General features: G+C 40.8%; 1 protein-coding gene across 1 annotated transcript in view; it reads left to right on the top strand.

The window, feature by feature from the left end:
• LOC115108450 (inactive N-acetylated-alpha-linked acidic dipeptidase-like protein 2) overlaps window positions 1-20,231 on the top strand; it is a 284,052-nt gene that overhangs the window by 194,943 nt on the left and 68,878 nt on the right. The window contains exons 7-9 of the mRNA XM_029632794.2: window positions 1,317-1,409; window positions 2,919-3,124; window positions 3,919-4,047. Coding sequence (XP_029488654.1) covers window positions 1,317-1,409; window positions 2,919-3,124; window positions 3,919-4,047 — 428 coding nt within the window. The remainder of the gene's footprint in view (window positions 1-1,316; window positions 1,410-2,918; window positions 3,125-3,918; window positions 4,048-20,231) is intronic.

Raw genomic sequence — 20,231 nt, forward strand, 5'->3', positions numbered from 1 at the left:
ATTAAATGACTCATAGAGGGGGAAAATGCTCTGTCAACTAAACAGTATATACTGGGCCCCTCCATCACTATTTGTTTCCGGGGATTACATCTTTACTGGCACTTCATCTTTATTTCCCTGTGATTTTTGCATCCAAGCAGCCTAATAAAAAAGTCTGTGTCTGTACTGTACACCCTAGGGCCAACACATCTGGATGCTATCTGGGAGCCTTTCTTTAAACAGAATGTTCAATTCCGCATCGCCTTCCTACCTGCGGAGAGACCAGATCCTCAACACAGAGAGGCTCCCCTTTGAACTCCCAAGGTGCAATGTCACAGAAAGCTGCTCTGAGGAGGGGAGAAGAGAGGGAGGAGAGGAAAGAGGAAAGAAGAGGACAGGAGAGGAGCAGAAAGGAGAGGAATGGAAGGGGACGAGAGGAGAGAGGAAGGGGAGGGTGCTCTTCCAGGACACCGGGTTGCCTTTCATCTCCTGGTGTATATATATTCACGCCCACACCCTGACCCTTTGTTCCTTAATTGGCTAGAATCGCAGACTCCAGAGGAAATGTAAAGGAGTCTTCATATTCTTTATGAAAGCCTTTTCCTCTCTGCACCAACCCTTCAACTGCTCTGTATACTTCTACTTTTAAAGTACAACCAAACTGTGTCAGTCTGGATTTGACTTTAATCCCTTCTGTTTTGGTCCTTGGGCACAAAGTTTGATAGGGTGACAGACATTTTAGCATGACCGTAAGAGCCACGGACACACAGCAAGACCTGAGCAGATAGAAATATAAGCATTGATAGAACCAAAGCATATTGCCTATAGCTGGCTTAAAGTATACTTTTTGTACATGTACTGTAGAAATCTGTGCAAAAGTAAATGATGTGCTGATTCAGTGTGTTAGAAGAACAAACACACTCCCTTCACTAAGCCCTCCTGGGGGTCAGTGGCACTACACACTCTCCCCGCTGCCCTTCAATGATTACAAAAAATATCATCTTGTATAACCCACTTACCTGCTTCGTGTGTGTGTGTGTGTGTGTGTGTGTGTGTGTGTGTGGTATAACAATACTATCCTTTTGGGTTTTAGGCTTAGGGGTTAGGTTTAGGGTTATAATTATAATTATAATTAGGGTTATGTGTGTATGTTGGCCAGTAAGAGTGATATTCATTTCCTTACCTGGCTGAGGGATGAAACAAGTGTATACAGGAGGAGGAATATAAAATAACATTTTTTATTTTATTTTTTTAATTGGAAGACAATATGTTGTTGTTGTCCTCAGAGGGATGGGGATGGATGATCTAAGGCCTATCTTTGTCTTATTATTTTACAGAGAGGAGGAAGATACAACTAACTATTGGAACCCACTCAATATACAAGACAGTAAACAATGTGTGTGGATACTTGAGAGGAAAGACCAATCCAGGTAAATAGAAATAGAAATAAAAAAATGTTCACAGCTGAGTGCACAAAGACCACGCTAAATCCATAATGACTTTGAACATTATGGAATCATGGCGATACGGAAGTAGTTGCCTTATCTCAGCCACCTTTAATAACAAGAGGAAGCAATCTTGTAAGACTCACAGACTAAGCATGAATACTGGCACACACCAAATTATAATCTCCAAGATAACTGCTTATGCGATTAGTCCTCCCCACTGTGCCCTCTTTGTTTCCTGCAGAGAGAACCAACTCAGGAAGTGTGTGTGGAGGAAAATGGAACCTCCAGGTGCTGAAACAGCTTTTTTGTCTGTTGTGAAAAACTGCTTCTATAAAACAATGTCTGCCATCGCCATCCTGGCTGGCCCAGACACAGGTCATTTAGCTCCTGGAAATGGCCTTTTAATGACGGTCCTGCGTTGGTGCCTTTAGGATGATTTCAATAAAGTCCCTGGTGCAGAGCAAGCCTTTAATATCTTCCCTTCCCTTCACCAGAATGTATCGTGCCAGGACACCTACCTGTCTAAATGCCCCATGAAAATTACTAAACAGATTTAGACATTGACTAGCTTCCATACTCATTTGCGTAGATTATCTAAATAGCATTGAATAGTTGAAAGTAATTCCTCTAACTTTTCTTACACAAGATGCATGTGAAACTAAATTCGGAGTGAGGGTGGGTTTATTTAGGCTACGTTGACATCTGATTTGCCCAATAAAGGACACCATTATTTCCTCGTGAAGCTGGGTATACTATAAATCGTCCATGTTTGATTTGATCTTTGGAAGTTTAGAAGTATTTACCATTAGCCTTGTAAATAGGATGAGAAATTCATGATATTAATAATAAACTTTTACCTTTTGATATTGTCTTATGTTTTACCAATGTTTACATATAAACCAATGTTCATTTAAATTTTTACAACACTGGTTGAAATTAGATGAAAACAGTATTGGTTGATTACTTTTTTCAAATCCAATTGATTTTCCACATTGATTGCACGTCACAATACTTAGACAAATAACGTTTAAAAAAACGTTGATTTAACCGGTGTGTGCCCAGTGGGATGCCTGTTTTATTCTGTTTGTGTTGTTGGTCAACAACACTTTTACTTTTTACTCATCTGTCCTTCACAACTCTTGCACACTTTCAAATGCCTCCCACCTACACTCTTCTTACCCAAGAAGGACAGAATACAGCATATCTTGCTACTTCTCCTACACAATATCCTGGCAACATTTTAGTTGATTTTCAGACCTTTTCTGCCTCTAAAACTAAATCCAAATAAAGTCCAAATAAAGAAATCCATTACAACAACTCCTCTTTGTGTAAAACATTGCCCCGAGCAATCTCTTTATTTTCACGCACACAAGTTTTAGTCTTTACTAAACAGACAGTCAGACAGAGTCTCAACCCTTGTGTTTGTGTGTGGGTGTGTGGGTGTGTGTGTTCTGTCCTCTGGGTGTGTCCCTCTCCTCTGTCTGTGCACAGATCGATATGTGCTGGTGGGCAGTCGCCATGACAGCTGGCATAAAGGGACAGCAGCTGATTGGCGCGGCGGCTCTGCCATGATGACTCAGATCATCACCTCGGTGACCAAGCAGGCCCGGAGAGGCTGGGAACCCGACCGCACCACTGTCTTCTGCTCATGGGGGGGGTCAGCGCTCGGCAACATCGGCTCCTTTGAGTGGGGAGAGGTAAACCTGCATGAATCCCCTGTCCCTCTTCTGTGAACCCGAGTCTTATCATGGAATTACTCTATAGCGCTTATATACTGTACCTGCTATATTTACTGTATACACATGTGTATCAGGGTGTTTATGTACTCTATACAGATATGTATCAGTGTATTTATGTACTATATACACACGTGTATCAGTGTGTTTATTACGGTACCAAAGGAGTGCTGTATGTGTTTTCCCTGGTGAAGCAACATTATCTGGTTTAATAGGAGGTCAAAGCTACTGTATTTACTCACTCTGTGTTCACTTCAGCTCTGCACCACAGGAGAAAACAGGGCTTTCTGTCAGCCCTCAAGGCTTCAAGCAAGCTGCAGTAGCTGCAGCCAAGCATTAATAACATTCTCCTGGCAGTTAGTATATCTCAGAGTGCAATGAGGACTATTGAGTTTAATATTCAAAGTCATGTACTAGATATAGCAAGATTATTATAAAAACGTTGCCACGGGCATTTTCTATAATAATTCTGTGGAGCACCATCTCAACCAATGTATAGGCTATGATGTGCTATTTCCTGTTTGCTTCAATATACAGTTTATGCAGAGTGGTACCAATGTCAGACATAAATGTGTATCAAACCAATTAGTTTGTCATTTACTATTCTGTACACATTCCCGGCCTTGATTTTCCTAGGAGATGTGAACTCCTTGATGAGGATTCAGATGTTGCACAGATCCTAGCTATGTATTGTATTGTATGATATCGTATTGTATTCCAAAGCTTAATCAGCATGTTGTGTTGTGTTGTTGCAGGAGAACCGGGTGGTGCTGCAGAGCAGGGCTGTAGCCTACGTCAGCCTCCACAGTCCTGTCAGGGGGACGGAGACCCTGCGCTCCACTGCCTCTCCCTCACTGCTCCAACTCACCTCAGACATCCACAAGGTACAATGCTATATTATCCCTCCACATTCTCTCCTTTACACTGGCCAATCTCTATTGTGTTTTATATCCTATCTTTTCCACAGGTGATTCAGAAAATAGACAGTGTGACAACATATTATTATCTTTGAGGACATGAGGAATCCTCACAGAAAAGTAGAGATGATCGATCAAGTGGTCAAAATCCATTGCTTCAACCTGAGATGCCTTGTAAAATAATAGTATTTTCAATTTCTTTTTTTTCTCTCTGGATGAAAATAAAACCTAATATAATTCAAACGGAAAGCATTTGTATTTTTGCGCAGTCCAGGCAGTCCATCTGCTGGTTGCTACCCTGAATAATTGTACCTTGTGATGGAGGAGTGTTGAAAAGGCTAACTTATTTAAACATTGTCAGTATTCCATTGTTCTTGGTAAGGGAAGCTACATGGGGGTCAGATGGTGGACTCTCATGGCAGAATGCTCCATTATTTCTCCTCTTGCCATAATCCTGTTAATGAACCTAAATGCCAGTCCACTTGTGACATTTGGGGAGTAATAAAAGCAAGCAGACCTGCCATGGCAGCATAGAGCTTAATCAAACAGAAGGGTATATCTCACAGAGAGATGAAATGACCTCTACTCTACACACAGCAATATATTTCTCTTTCTTCCTTAAATTAGTGAATGAAGCAAGATAAAAAGGAAAACATAGTTATTTTTAAATTACGCCAGATTTCCTAAGTGATTTGTGTCCCAGATACGCTAATGTAACTTTTTTTGTGGACTGTTGACTCTGCTGTTTGTTTTTGGTCTTACACTCTCCTGATTATGACATTGTTTTTGCCCTCTGGCATCTTTATATTTTTATTTAACCTTTATTTATCTAGGCAAGTCAGTTCAGAACAAATTCATATTTACAATGACGGCCAAACCCTTGACGATGCTGGGCCAATTGTGATCAGCAAAATCAACTACTATTTCACTCCTTCATACATACTACCTGGGGCGGCAGGGTAGCCTAGTGGTTAGAGCGTTGGTCTAGTAACCAGAAGGTTGCAAGTTCAAATCCCCGAGCTGACAAGGTACAAATCTGTTGTTCTACCCCTGAACAGGCAGTTTACTCACTGTTCCTAGGCCATCATTGAAAATAAGAATTTGTTCTTAACTGACTTAACTGTATTTTAAAGGTAAAATAATGTGTTCCTGTGTCTGTTCCTTCAGAAAATTTTAATGACTTATGGTAACAGTAGACTGCCAATCAGAGAAAGGGAATATAACTGTCCTTATTAGCATGCTAATTGAAATGAATCCCATCAAAACAATGTTGCCAGGTCGTCTCTATATGGCTGGCGTTTTCTAATTGTCATTGACTAATTAGAGGCTACAATTCCAAGGATGGAGTAAGTGAAACATCAGCTTCAGCAGCAATAGTTAACAGCAAAACTAGGATGTGTGAAACTGCAAACTAGTGTTTCTTCTACATCTTTTGTGTAATGTGTTCATGGGAAGAGCTGCTAACTCCAGTGTGTTTTGGTTGCTCATCATGCCACACACATGCATCCTTGTGCTCTGTGTCTCTTTGTCCTTACTGCTCATTCCTGAGTCTGTGAATAGCGCCAGTCACACTATTCATCTTTTCAAGTAGCACTCTGAAGCACCAGGTAGGCTCACCAGTCTCAATATTTTGAGACATAATAAATCATGTTTTTGCTAGCGCGGTAACACTTTCTACTTATCTTCCTTTGCAGCTGTCCTCAAAGCAGAGATTCCACTGTGTTTATGTGTTTGGAATGGGTGCTTTGGCACCAATTATAATACAATAGATACTCATTTGGGGATTACGGAGCCAAGCATACAAAATAAATTGAGAAACTTTCATAATTTAATCGGGTATTGTTGTAGCGATGTTTATGTTTTGTTCTATATAGTATTTTAAACTGAAGCTTCGCAGCGGATTTTTATTTATTTATTTATTTCACCTTTATTTAACCAGGTAGGCAAGTTGAGAACAAGTTCTCATTTACAATTGCAATCTGGATTGGCCATTGCTGAAATGAAATAGGAGCAGTGTAACCCTCGTCAAATATTCCTTCAAAGTAGAATCATCCACCAACCGTCTCTGGAATCCTACAGAGTTGAGTTTTAGGTATGGGGACAGGTGTTTGTTGTGGGACATTTAATCCACCACTTGCAGTCTGTGTCTAACATGACCATATATTTGGTAATCGGGATAAGAGCGTCTGCTAAATGACTTAAATGTAAATGTAACCAAATATTTCTCATGGAGTCCACAAGGCTGTTTGTTCTTCAGTGCCATGGGTCTCCCACAGGAACCAAGTTACTTTTATCTGTTGCTGCGATTGTGCTCTGTGGACACTGGGGCAACACAATACTTGTGCTGTCTGTCTGCTTCTAGATTCCTATCGAAGATAGGCTGCGCTAAACCCTGTTAAGCCTTAATAATCCACTTTAAAGTTCCCATCTATTTCATTTTACCAGTGAACAAGAGATTGTGTCTGAATTGATTCACTGTATGTTGTGGCCAGTGAGTTTTCAACCTTACCCAAACAAACCGGGAAGTATTAGATCACAAACATTTTTGTGCCAGAGCTGATGTTATCGAAAATATTGTTTGCCATAAAAGTCTCTCCCTGCTGGGGTTCACGAATAGACCACAGTGGCATAAATCATTTAAATTACAATTGACAAGCAAATCCATTATCCATTATTTGTAAATGTCGCCTGAAATATGCAAGATATACTGATGCATGCATTTTTATATCTAGTGGCAAAGTACACCAAGTTTCACAACTGATTAAAGCTGCATCCTTAGGATTCAAATGACTCGCTCTCGCTCATAAGTTACTTAAATAAACATTGACAGTCTGATAGTATTCTGATGGAAAATCCATTTAGAAAAGCAGACTAACTTGTAATCCTTTCAGAGAAGTCGCTTCTGATTAAAACAGGTGTTTGTCAATGCAGAATTCAACTGTGGGGATTCAGATTGGAAATAGTCCATAGATGTTGGGCTGTTAGATCCATTCTGTACTCCTACTAGTTCAATCTGTCCAGAGAGAGGTTACGCTATTGCCCATGTGGAGGAGTATTATCTACACAAGGTATCTCTCAAATTCACTCTGCTCAATTTAATAGCCTTGGACATAGGATGTATAAATTGCAGAAAATAGAAACTGTGAGGAAGAGTGATTCATTTGTTTGTTTTGCGTACATCTGTCTTGAAATGTGGAAAAGCTCCTAGTAAATCATTTGGATGTGTCGGTGAGTTTATAGCCGTGGTATCAGTGTTGTGGTTTAGAATCCGTATGTGTCTGAATTACAGCGGTGCTGTGAAGGAAAACCTTGTTCAGAAAACTCATGAATTCCGATTACCAAACAGAGAGAAACATATGATTTAATTAGCATAATAAGCTTTGTATCTCCGTCAATGGGTGTATTTTTATTAATCTAGGCTATTTCACATATGTGAAATCCTCCTGATCCTCCTATTTTATGAAAACGGAACCAAAAATACCAATACCAATACTGTGCTTTTACAGTATCCTGCTCGATAGAAATAGCAGGCTCACTGTTATATTGTAAGGAAACTCAGGCACTGGCAAGTAGTGGTAGAACTCCTGAGAAACAAGCAGCCTTAATTATCACTATTAAAAGCCCAATTACTCATAATGGATTTAATACATTTTCATTCGGGAATGCTCTCCCTTCTTTAGTCATGCATGCTATTGCAAAGATAAGTGTGTTTTGAGGCATTTTATTGATCCTTACACTGTGAATTGAGTGCATTTTATAAACATGGTAACCCTTTACACTCGTACCCCGTATACTGGTTGAAAATGGCAGATATGCCAGTACAGTAACATGCTATACATGACGCCAGAGCTCTGGCTCTGAGCTTCACAGCGCTGTATGGGTTTTGATTGACAGCCATTCTGAACATGACCAACTTGCGTGACAAGAAGTCACCCCCAACCCTCACAAAACTTTTGCAAATTGTTGGTTGTCTGAGTGAGGGATTTATTTTTTATTTTTTCAATTTTATTTAACCTTTATTTAATTAGGCAAGTCAGTTAGGAACAAATTCTTATTTACAATGACGCCCTACCCCCCGGCCAAACCCCTCGGGCCAATCCCCTGACCCGGACGATGCTGGGTCAAATGTGCGCCGCACTATGTGACTCCCGTTCACGGCCGGTTGTGACACAGCTTGGGAACAAACCAGGGTCTGTAGTTGCCTTAGACCGCTGCACCACTCAGAAGGCCCAAATTCGGAAAATATAAGAGGATACTTTTCGAAACATGAGACAGTGAGGATTATAATAAATACCACTTTGATGTCATACAAGCAAGCCAAACAACCGTGAGCCCAAATGTACACTCACATTTCCATATCATAAAACTCATGAGTGTACAAAACATTGAGTGTACAAAACATTAAGAACACCTGCTGTGACATAGACTGATCAGGTGAATGCAAGTGAAAACTGTGATCCCTTATTGATGTCACTTGTTAAATCCAATTCAATCAGTGTAGATGAAGGGGAGGAGACAGGTTAAAGAGGGATATTTAAGCCTTGAAACAATTGAGACATGGATTGTGTATGTGTGCTATTCAGAGGGTGAATGGGCAAGACAAAATATATAAGTGCCTTTGAACTGGGCATGGGAGTAGGTGCCAAGCGCACCAGTTTGTATCAAGAACAGCAATGCTGGTGAGTTTTTCACGCTCAACTGTTTCCTGTGTGTATCAAGAATGGTCCACCACCCAAAGGACATCTAGCCAACTTGACACAAAGTATTGGAGTCAACATGGGCCAGCATCCCTGTGATCGCTTAGCAAAAAATACATATACGTATATATATAATTGAGTTAATAACGCCACATACAAACATGGTCTCTTTTTTGTTTCCTTGAGTAAGAGAGCTCCAAAATGCAGGTGTTTCAGCCTAGCTCAGTGCTTTTCTGTGGTGGTCGGGTGGGCCAGCAAAAAATAGGAGCTTTGCGCCGTGATTGTCTCAGTGTTCTGTCACTCATGGGGACCTGACGCAATCACCAAGCTTAAGTCCTTAGAACGGGTAGACATCCAAAGTTTCAGACTTTTGTGTCCATATTGTTCTGAATAGAATGAGCCTATCTTTGTCTATTGTGAAGAAAATGTTCCGCGACCTGAATGCACTCATGACTTCATTCTATGCGCGCTATGATTTGTTTCCCTGAATTTCATTGTGAGAGCCTAACTGTAATATCTTATTTTATAACTTAGCTCATGTTGGCAATATAACAGGCTTTCAAATGATGCCCACCTGACCCAGATTGGGATTTTCAATGGAGCGTTTTGGGATTGTGTGAACAACAACAGTAATTGTGTGATGGTGGGGATGTATGGTTGTCTTCCAAATAAAACAACTACTAAGTGTTCTTGCTCTAGTTCCTCAACAACACAGCTAGGAGAGCAAAAAAAATGACCTTATAGTTGAAGGCTCTTTCCTTGAGCCATAAAAGGGCATTGAAATGACTTAGGAACTGTGCACAGTTTGGAGTGGTGTGTGGTGACTTGGATTCACCAGTTAGTCCTCTCACTCAAATCCTTGTCATTTTTTTGTCTTATGTTTCACCTACCACACATTTTCCAGGAATATTTTGTGACTCAATGTATCCAGAGTATTTTCTGATTTCATTATCAACAAATGTGGCAAAAAGTACAGTAAATGTAAAATGCACATAAAATGTTTGTGTAATGTTTGGATTCAGTCTTGTGTCAGGTGAACTGATGTGTCCTCACCTTTGGTCTAATAATTTTCTGATAATCTTGAAACTGTTCCCTTTCAATTGTTACCATGGTTATGCATTTCACATTTCTTCTGTAAGAAACATTTCAATTTAGCCCTATTCATATAGGCCAATTCCCATGAGTGTAAAGGGTTAATTATTGTCTTTAGTACTGTGGCGTACTATCCCCTGACTTTGTAAAGTTTTCCTAGCTATTTTCTCATCTTCTCTAACGAGAGGGCCTGGATATAGCAGAATAGATTTGGAGGCGTTTGCGCAGACCCTGATTACCATTGACTCAAATTAGCCAGTGTGCTGTCACACTGCACATAGTGTACTGTCACACTGCACAGACAGGGGCAGAGGGGGGTGTTCACACACAGGGAGTCATGGGACCATGTCTATCTGTTGGGCTGGAAGTGTTCTAGAACGGTCTGTTCTCTCTGCACGTAGGTGGCTGTCAGTCACTCAGTTATGACATAAAAGCTGAAGTTGATGACACAGCATAATGGGAGGATCTCAATTGCATACTCCTCGCATCCTCTCTCCTCGCCTTCTTAAAACCCATTGGATGAGAGAGGCACAGGGCCCTCCCCTCTGACCTTTTCCTCGATTGGGTTTTGAGAAGGAGGAGAGAGGAGGCGAAGAGTATGCAATTGAGATTCTCCCAATGTCATCTTCCTCCTCACTCCTACACATTATACTGTAATGTAGACTATGTTTCACTTGAACTCTAGAGAGATAGTCCGTCTTTATAGCACAGCCTGTGACTCAGCAATTATTAAATCAAGTCAAATCACATTTTATCTGTCACATGCGCGGAAAACAACAGGTGTAGTAGACCTTACAGTGAAATGCTTACTTACAAGCCCTTAAACAACAATGTAGTTTTAAGAAAAATAACAACAACAAAAAAAAGTAACAAATAATTAAAGAGCAGGAGTAAAATAACAATAGCGAGGTTATATACAGGGGGTATCGGTACAGAGTCAATGTCCGGGGGCACCGGTTAGTCGAGGTAATTGAGGTAATATGTACATGTAGGTAGAGTTATTAAAGTGAGTATGCATAGATATTAACAGCAAGTAGCAGCAGCGTAAAAGAGGGGGGGAGGGGAGGGCAATGCAAATAGTCTGGGTAGCCATTTGATTAGACATTCAGGAGTCTTATGGTTTGGGGGTAGAAGTTGTTTAGAAGCCTCTTGGACCGAGACTTGGCGCTCTGGTACTGCTTGCTGTACGGTAGCAGAGAGATCAGTCTATGACTAGTGTGGCTGGAGTCTTTGACAATTTTTAAGGCGTTCCTCTGACACCGCCTGGTAAAGAGGTCCTGGATGGCAGGAAGCTTGGCCCCAGTGATGTACTGGGCCGTACTCACTACCCTCTGTAGTGCGTTGCAGTCGGAGGCCGAGCAGTTGCTATACCAGGTAGTGATGCAACCCATCAGGATGCTCTCTATGATGCAGCTGTAGAACCTTTTGAGTATCTGAGGACCCATGCCAGATCTTTTCAGTCTACTGAGGGGGGAATAGGTTTTGTCGTGCCCTCTTCACCACTGGCTTGGTGTGCTTGGACCATGTTAGTTTGTTGGTGATGTGGACACCAAGGAACTTGAAGCTCTCAACCTGCTCCACTACAGCCCCGTCGATGAGAACGGGGGAGTGCTTGGTCCTCCTTTTCCTGTAGTCCACAATCCTCTCCTTTGCCTTGATCACATTGAGGGAAAAGTTGTTGTCCTTGCACCACACGGTCGGGTCTCTGACCTCCTCCCTATAGGTTGTCTCGTTGTTGTCGGTGATCAGGCCTACCGCTGTTGTGTCATTGGCAAACTTAATGATGGTGTTGGAGTCGTGCCTGGCCGTGCAGTCATGAGTGAACACGGAGTACAGGAGGGGACTGAGCACTATGGTGTTGAATGCTGAGCTGTAGTCAATGAATAGCATTCTCACATAGGTGTTCCTTTTGTCTAGGTGGGAAAGGGCAGTGTGGAGTGCAATAGAGATTGCATCATCTGTGGATCTGTTGGGGCGGTATGCAAATTGGAATGGGTCTAGGATTTCTGGGATTATGGTGTTGATGTGAGCCATGACCAGCCTTTCAAAGCACTTCATGGCTACAGACATGTGGTCATTTAGGCAGGTTACCTTAGTGTTCTTGGGCACATGGACTATGGTGGTCTGCTTGAAACATGTTGCTATTACAGACAAAGACAGGGCGAGGTTGAAAATGTCAGTGAGAACACTTGCCAGTTGGTCAGCACATGCTCAAAGTACATGTCCTGGTAATACGTCTGGACCTGCGGCCTTGTGAATGTTGACCTGTTTAAAGGTCTTACTCACATAGGCTGCGTAAAGTGTGATCACACGGTCGTACGGAACAGTGTTACTTTCCTCAAAGTGAGATAGAAGCAATTTAGCTCCTCTGGTGGGCTCGTGTCACTGGGCAGCTCTCGGCTGTGCTTCCCTTTGTAGACTGTAAGAGTTTGCGAGCCCTGCCAGATCCAATGAGCATCGGAGCCAGTGTAGTGCGATTTGATCTGAATCCTGTATTGATGCTTTGCCTGTTTGAGGGTTTGTCGGAGGGCATAGCAGGATTTCTTATAAGCTTCCGGGTTAGAGTCCCGCTCCTTGATAGCAGCAGCTCTTCTCTTTAGCTCAGTGCAGATGTTGTCTGTAATCCATGGCTTCTGGTTGGGGTATGTACGTACAGTCACTATGGGGACGACGTCATCGATGCACTTATTGATGAAGCCAGTGACTGATGTGGTGTACTCCTCAATGCCATCGGCAGAATCCCGGAACATTATCCAGGATTATTAGCCATTAAAGAAAGGCATAATATCAGAGAATGGAATTCTGCTTAACATCGATTTAATGATTCCAATTCCAATCTCATTCCATTTCATCTCAATACCTTTGTGGCTCGACATCCATAGACAAATGTTTTTTATTTACCCTTATTGCGAAGAAAACCCCTAGTTGAGAGGGTCAAGTGCGTTCTGTTCTTCTCCATCCTATTCTTTTCCCCTCATCAAGCATTCACATCTATTTATATCAATCACATTCTCACAAACACACACAGGCAGCTGCCAACTGAGCTATTCTTCACAGACAAGATTACACAGTAGAATAAGGTGCAGCGAGTGATCATAGTTCACTTTCTCCATACAAGATTAATCACACGTGGAGTGTCTTGCCTGGAGATTTGTATATGTATCAGAACTGGACAAGAATTCTGATGATTTTTTCACTAGTATTCACAGCCCCAGGACATCCTTTTATCTGTAACACAAAACCATAGCTGTGTTCAAATACCAATACGACATACTTAATGAGTATATACTACATACTATATACAATTAGTTCATTTTAGTATACTGTAAACGAACTGTATCATTTCAGCTGAGCGTACTAGAGCTTTGTCTGTCTATCGGAAGTTGATGCTGTTGCTATGCAACCTCTGGCTAGCTTGTTAGCATAACAAATGACTAGCTACACATTTTACGATTTCTGTTGTGTTTGTAAATTCAGTCTGGCGTGCCAGAGTGTGCTCTAGGCGTTGTCAGATTGTCCGTTCGGAGCGTTCAGAGCACACACACTGGATGCTCTGGCCGATAAGTAGGGTTGATCCGAGCGTTCAACGACGGTCAAGCACTCAAGCTAACTGGCTAATGTGGGCTAGCTACTTCCAGACACAAATGAGAGAACACCTCACTCTGACCATTTTACTCACCCTATCAGAGCTGGTAAAAGCTGTTTCATGTTATCCAGAGCCTTGATGACTGTAACTGTGTTGCTGGCAACAATTTAATTATGCTTTTTTTTGCCAATGTTTACTGACACCGGCCATATTCAACGGGTTATTTTGCATGAGAGTTCTCAGAAATCGTAGTATATAGCCAGAATGAACCATGTCCAATGAAATGCACAATGACTATACCACTTGGCTAAAAAAATAATCAAGCCAATAAACATTTGGTAGTTAGATAGATAGCAGATAGTTAATATACTGCTTGACAAGTTCGATGTATTAGTAGCCAACTAACGTTAGCTAACATACCGGTACTGGTGTAATGCTATGCGATTCATAAGGATAGTGTAGCTAACAAATTGTCAGCCAACATAAGGTGCATCGTAACTTATTTGAAAAGTTATTACTTTATTACATTGCTCAACATTTGTCATAATTAGTTAAATTAATTTGTATCCACTCTCGTCAGACTTTGGCTGCATATTTTACGCCATTTTCTTAAAATCTGAAAATGTGAAGCCACATCCATTTTCTGAAGAATTACATTATGGGTCCTAAGAATACAGAAAAAAGTGTCCACTGCATGTATACTTCGTATTTTGGCAAATTTAGAACGACATCCAGGAACTTTTGACATATTAACTATATCCATACTATGAAAAATAAGCATACTATACTCAAGTCACGTCACAAATAGTACGTTTAGTGCAGTTAGTATTCGAACACAGCTCATGTTTGTCTGGAAATTAAAATTTTGTTTTTGAGCTTCAAGGTTTAGAGAATATGTGCACAGTGTCTGTGTCATGCAAATGTTTATGACAAAGCGTTACCAAGGGATACCAATCTTGAATTCATTAAAAACAATCTATATATACTGTATTTACCTGCCTGGTTCACTCAACAAAACAGTATTTTGTTGTTACTTGTTTTTTTAATGTTATGATGTTGCGGGTTAGGCTTGTAATGGTTGTAGCATGTGACTATAGGAGATCAATCACACCAGCAGCATGCCTGCACAGTAGAGACACCTCTCTTCCAAGGCAGCACCATGGCATGTTTTATAACCTATGACGGCCATCAATTAGTACACAATCAATAAACCGTCGCTAGTAAACCAGCTCGGCTGACAAATTTTATCAGAGCCTCCCTTCCTCTCTCTCCTCTACCCTCGTTCTTGATCTTGCTCGCTTTCTATCCTCTCTCTCTACCTTGCTATCTTCCTCAATCTTGCTCTCTCCCTCTCTCTCTCCCCCCTCTCTTTCGCTCTCGCTTTCTCTACCACTCTTCTCTAGGCATGGAGTTTGTTTGCTAAAAACGAGTTCAACAGAACCTTGATAGGAAAACGTACTAAATAAGTGTGTATATTGAATCCTTTGTGATGATGTTTTTAGGAAAGCAGTTACATTTATACTGGTACTTACTATATAGTAATGTATGTCCATTTTTAAAAAAATCTTTACAATTCTTTGGATACAACAGTAACACTTGAGGCTATTTTATTTACCTAGAAAGAGGTAAAGTACATTGAGTACTTTTGATAGAAAGATGTTTAACTGGGTCAAGTTGTTTTCATTCCGCCTACAGAAAACAGTCTGGAGAAATGGCTGTGCTTTGCCAGCCTGATCTCATAGACTAGACATAACATACAGTGGCTTCAGAAAGTATTTACACCCCTTGAATTTTTCCAGATGTTGTTGTGTTACAGCCTGAATTTAAAATGTATTAAATTGAGATGTTTTGTCACTGGCCCATACAATACCAATACAGTCATTTTGAAGTGGAATTATGTTTTTTGACTATTTTTACAAATTTATAAAAAATGAAAAGCTGAAATGTCTTGAGACAATAAGTATTCAAACCCTTATGGCAAGCCTAAATAAGTTCAGGAGTACAAATGTGCTTAACAAGTCACGTAATAAGATGCATGGACTCACTGGGTGCAATAATAGTGCTAAACATGATTGTTGAATGACAATCCTTTTTTCAAACGTACTGCAAATTGAGAAATTATGTGACCAAACTGAATAAAAAGAAGAATAATCTACACTATGAAAAAAATATGATAGAAAAAAGCTTTGGAGCACCTTCAATTAAATTTAGGGAAAAACGGCAAACTCAACTCCATCATTCATTGAATCAGATGGCTCATTCATCACAAAAACAACTGATATTGCCATCTACTTTAATAAACGTATGCATGACATGCCAGCAACAAACGCTTACACTAAACATCCAAGTATATCTGACCAAATTATGAAACACAAGAATTGTCCATTTGAATTCAGTAAAGTGAGTGTGGAAAAGGTGAAAAAAGTATTGTTGTCTATCAACAATGATAAGCCACCGGGTTCTGACAACTTAGATGGAAAATGACCGAGGATAATAGTGGACAATATTGCCACTCCTATTTGCCATGCAATCTTCAATTTAAGCCTATTAGAAAGTGAGTGCCCTCAGGCCTGGAGTGAAGCCGAACTAATTCTGCTGCCTAAGAATAGTAAATCCCCCTTTACTGGCTCAAATAGCCAACCAATCAGCCTGTTTTACAGTAGAAAAATTGACAACAGACTTTCAGCACACTTATAGGGAAGGACATTCAACAAGCACATCACTTACGCAAATGACTAATGATTGGCTGATAGAAATTGATGATAAAATGATTTTGGAGGCTGTTTTCTAAGATTTTAGTGCGGCTTTAAACATTATCAACCATAGTCTGCTGCTGGACAAAAATGTGTGCTATGGCTTTACACCCCCTGCTATATTGTGGATAAAGAGTTACCTGTCTAACAGAACACAGAGGGTGTTCTTTAATGGAAGCCTCTCCAACATAATCTAGGTAGAATCAGGAATTTCCCTCCCAGGGAAGCTGTCTAGGCCCCTTACTTTTTTATATCTTTACTAATGACATGACACTTGTTTTGAGTAAACCCAGCGTGTCTATGTATGTCAGATGACTCAACACTATACACGTCAGCTACTATAGCGACTGAAATGACTGCGACACTTAACAAAGAGCTGCAGTTAGTTTCAGAATGGGTGGAAAGGAATAAGTTAGTCCTAAATATTTTAAAAACTAAAAGCATTGTATTTGCGACAAATCATTCACTAAACACAAAACCTAAACTAAATATTGTAATAAATAATGTGGAAATTGAGCAAGTTGGAGGTGACTAAACTGCTTGGAGTAACCCTGGATTGTAAACCGCCATGGTCAAAACAAATTGATACAACAGTAGCTAAGATGGTCATTGCCACCAGAGGTCTCTTAACAGTCCAGAACAGACTATGGGAGGTGCACAGTACTACATAGAGCCATGACTACATGGAACGCTATTCCACATCAGGTAACTGATGCAAGCAGTGGAATCAGATGTTTTTCTTTTAAACAGATAAAAGCAGCTTATGGAACAGCGAGGACTGTGAAACAACACAAACATAGGCGCAGATACATGGATACACAAGCATGATAACATACGCACTATACACACACATACACATGGATTTTGTGTTGTAGATATGTGGTAGTGGAGTAGGGTCCTGAGGGCACGAACTCAGTGTGTTGTGAAATCTGTTATGAATGTATTTTAATGTTTTTAAGATTGTATAACTGCCTTAATTTTTCCGAACCCCAGGAGGAGTAGCTGCTGCACTGACAGAAGCTAAAGGGGATCCATAATAAATACAAAAACCTTATCTCTGTACCCCACACATATTATTATCTTTAAGGTCCCTCAGTTGAGCAGTGTATTTTCAACACATATTTAACCACAAAGACAAGGGAGGTTTTACAATGGCTCTCAAAGAAGAGCAGCTATTTGTAGATGGGTAAAAAAAAGGCAGACATTGATTATCCCTTTGAGCATGGTATTAATTACACTTTGGATGGTGTCAATACACCCAGTCACTACAAAGATACAGGCATCCTTCCTAACTCAGTTGCCGAAATGGAAGGAAACTGCTCAGGGATTTCACCATGAGGCCAATGGTGACTTTTAAAACCGTTACAGAGTTTAATGGCTGTGATAGGAGAAAACTGAGGACAGATCAACAACATTGTAGTTATTCCACAGTACTAACCTAAATGACAGAGTGAAAAGAAGGAAGCTTGTACAGAAAAAATATATTCCAAAACATGCTTCCTGTTTGCAATAAGGCACTAAGTAAAACTCCAAAAACGTGGCAAAGAAATTAACTTTATGTCCTGAATTCAAAACGTTATATTTGAGGCAAATCCAACAAAACACATCACTTAGTATCACTCTTCATATTGTCTAGCATGGTGGTGGCTGTATCATGTTATGGGTATGCTTGTCATTGGCAAGGACTAGGGAGTTTTCTTTTCATAAAAATAAATGGAATAGAGCTCAGCACAGGCAAACTCCTAGAGGAAAGCCTGGTGCAGTCTGCTTTCCAACAGACACTGGGAGACAAATTCACCATTCAGCAGGACAATAACCTAAAACACAAGGCCAAATATAGACTAGAGTTGCTTACAAAGAAGACATTGAACGTTCCTGAGTGGCCTAGTTACAGTTTTGACTTAAATCGGATTGAAAATCTATGGCAAGATCTGAAAATGGTTGTCTATGTCACGCACTGATCTGTTTCACCTGTCCTTGTGCTTGTCTCCACCATGCTCCAGGTGTCGCCCATCTTCCCCACTTATCCCCTGGGTACTTATACCTGTGTTCTCTGTGTGTCTGTTGCCAGTTCGTCTTGTTTGTTCAATTCAACCAGCGTTTTGTCTCAGCTCCTGCTTTTCCCCAGTCTCTCTTTTTCCTGTCATCCTGGTTTTGACCCTTGCCTGTCCTGACTCTGAGCCTGCCTGCCATCCTGTGCCTTTGCCCCTACTCTGCTTTACTGACCTCTGCTTGACCTGACCCTGGGCCTGCCTGCCGTCCTATACCTTAGCCCCACTACTCTGGATTATCAACCCCTGCCAGCCTTGACCTGTCGTTTACCTGCCCCTGTTGTTGCAATAAACATTGTTACTTCAAAAGTCTGCACTTGGGTCTTACCTGAAACCTGAGTCTAGCAATGTTCAACATCCAAATTGACAGATCTTGAATACATTTATAAAGAATAATGTGAAAATGTTGTGCAATCCAGGTGTGCAAAGCTCTTAGAGACTTACCCAAAAAGACTCACAGCTGTAATCGCTGCTAAAGGTGACTCTAACATGTAATGACTCAATGGTGTGAATACTTATGGAAATTAGATATATCTGTATTTAATTTTCAAGAAATTTGCAAACATTTTGTTTTCACTTTGTCATTATAGGGTATGTTGTGTAGATGGGTGAGAAAATACATATATTTAATCCATTTTTAATTCAGGCTGTAACACAACAAAATGTGGAATACGTCAAGGGGTATAAACACTGTAGTGGGGTGATATTTGATATGTATATTACATTTACCTCACATCTGACCCATAATAAGACTATGCAATTAAACCTATTCAAATGTTTATCTGATTCCATAAAGATAATACAAATATGCATGAGACTATAGTTGAGCTACAGTAATAAGCAATCATGAAATGTCAATGTAATTACTTTGTAAAATGAATGAAATCACATACAAAGCATAAATCATATACGATAAATAAAAGCATATAAGGCATAAATCACATACAAAGCATTAACAAGCAATACAAGGTATTATTCTAAGCATAATCAGAGAGGGAAAGAGAGAGAGAAGTCATAGCCTGAAAGGCCGTGCCCCAAGAATCCCTGGAGTGGAGAGAGAAAGACAGATATTTATTTATTTGGTAAAAATTTCAAATAAATGTGGTTAAAATTCAAAATAATAAACATTTCAAACAATAAGTAATCAATCCAACCTAAACTAATCGAATCAAAAGAAAAACAAAGAAAAACACAAAAAAAACTAATGCATTCAATAAAAAAACAGGTACTGTAGCCATAATCAGTCTATCAATTAGTTAGTCCGTCAGTCAATCAGTCAGTCATGTTTGGTCTGGTGGAGTGGTTGATAGTGTGTTAGGGTCTTTGTGTTAGGGAAGCAGTGGGGTCTGGGCTGGCAGTTGCTGGATGGAGGTGGTACTGTAATTGTGGTTGGTTGGTGCTGTGTCCAGGGTTGGTGCTGGTGTTGGGCTGGGACCGGGAATACATGGGTTGGTGTTGGGGTCAGGTTGGAAATCATGCTGGTACCAGGGCTGGAAACCAGAGGTTGTTGCTGGGTCTTGTGCTGGGAAAGGGGACTTGGGAAAAAACAGGAACCAGGAACTGGGGATGGTGCTGGCTCAGGATCTGTATAGGGGGGTGGAAGGACAACCTGAGGAGCAAGCAGACACACAAGGGAGCCCTAGACCCAGAGGTCAATGGTGGTACTTCCCTGTGGCCTGCTTGCTCCGGTGAAGGTCTGGTGTTTGGTCCCTCCTCTGCACCTTATCTGGTGCTGTGTCTGGTGCTGGAAACTGGTATCTGGATTGGTGCTGGTAGTGATGCTGAGTCTGCAGAGGGGAGGAAGGACAACCTGAGGAGCAAGCAGACTCGCAATGGAGCCCTAGACCCGGAGGTCAATTGTGGTCTGCTCGCTACAGGTGAATGTCTGTTTTTGGCCACTCGTCCCCGCCTCTTCCAGTGTTCTGGTGTTGTGACTGGGTGTGGTGCTGGAACTGGGACTGGGGTTGGCTCT

This window comes from Oncorhynchus nerka, linkage group LG24, assembly GCF_034236695.1.
Source record: "Oncorhynchus nerka isolate Pitt River linkage group LG24, Oner_Uvic_2.0, whole genome shotgun sequence".
NCBI classification, from domain to species: domain Eukaryota; kingdom Metazoa; phylum Chordata; class Actinopteri; order Salmoniformes; family Salmonidae; genus Oncorhynchus; species Oncorhynchus nerka.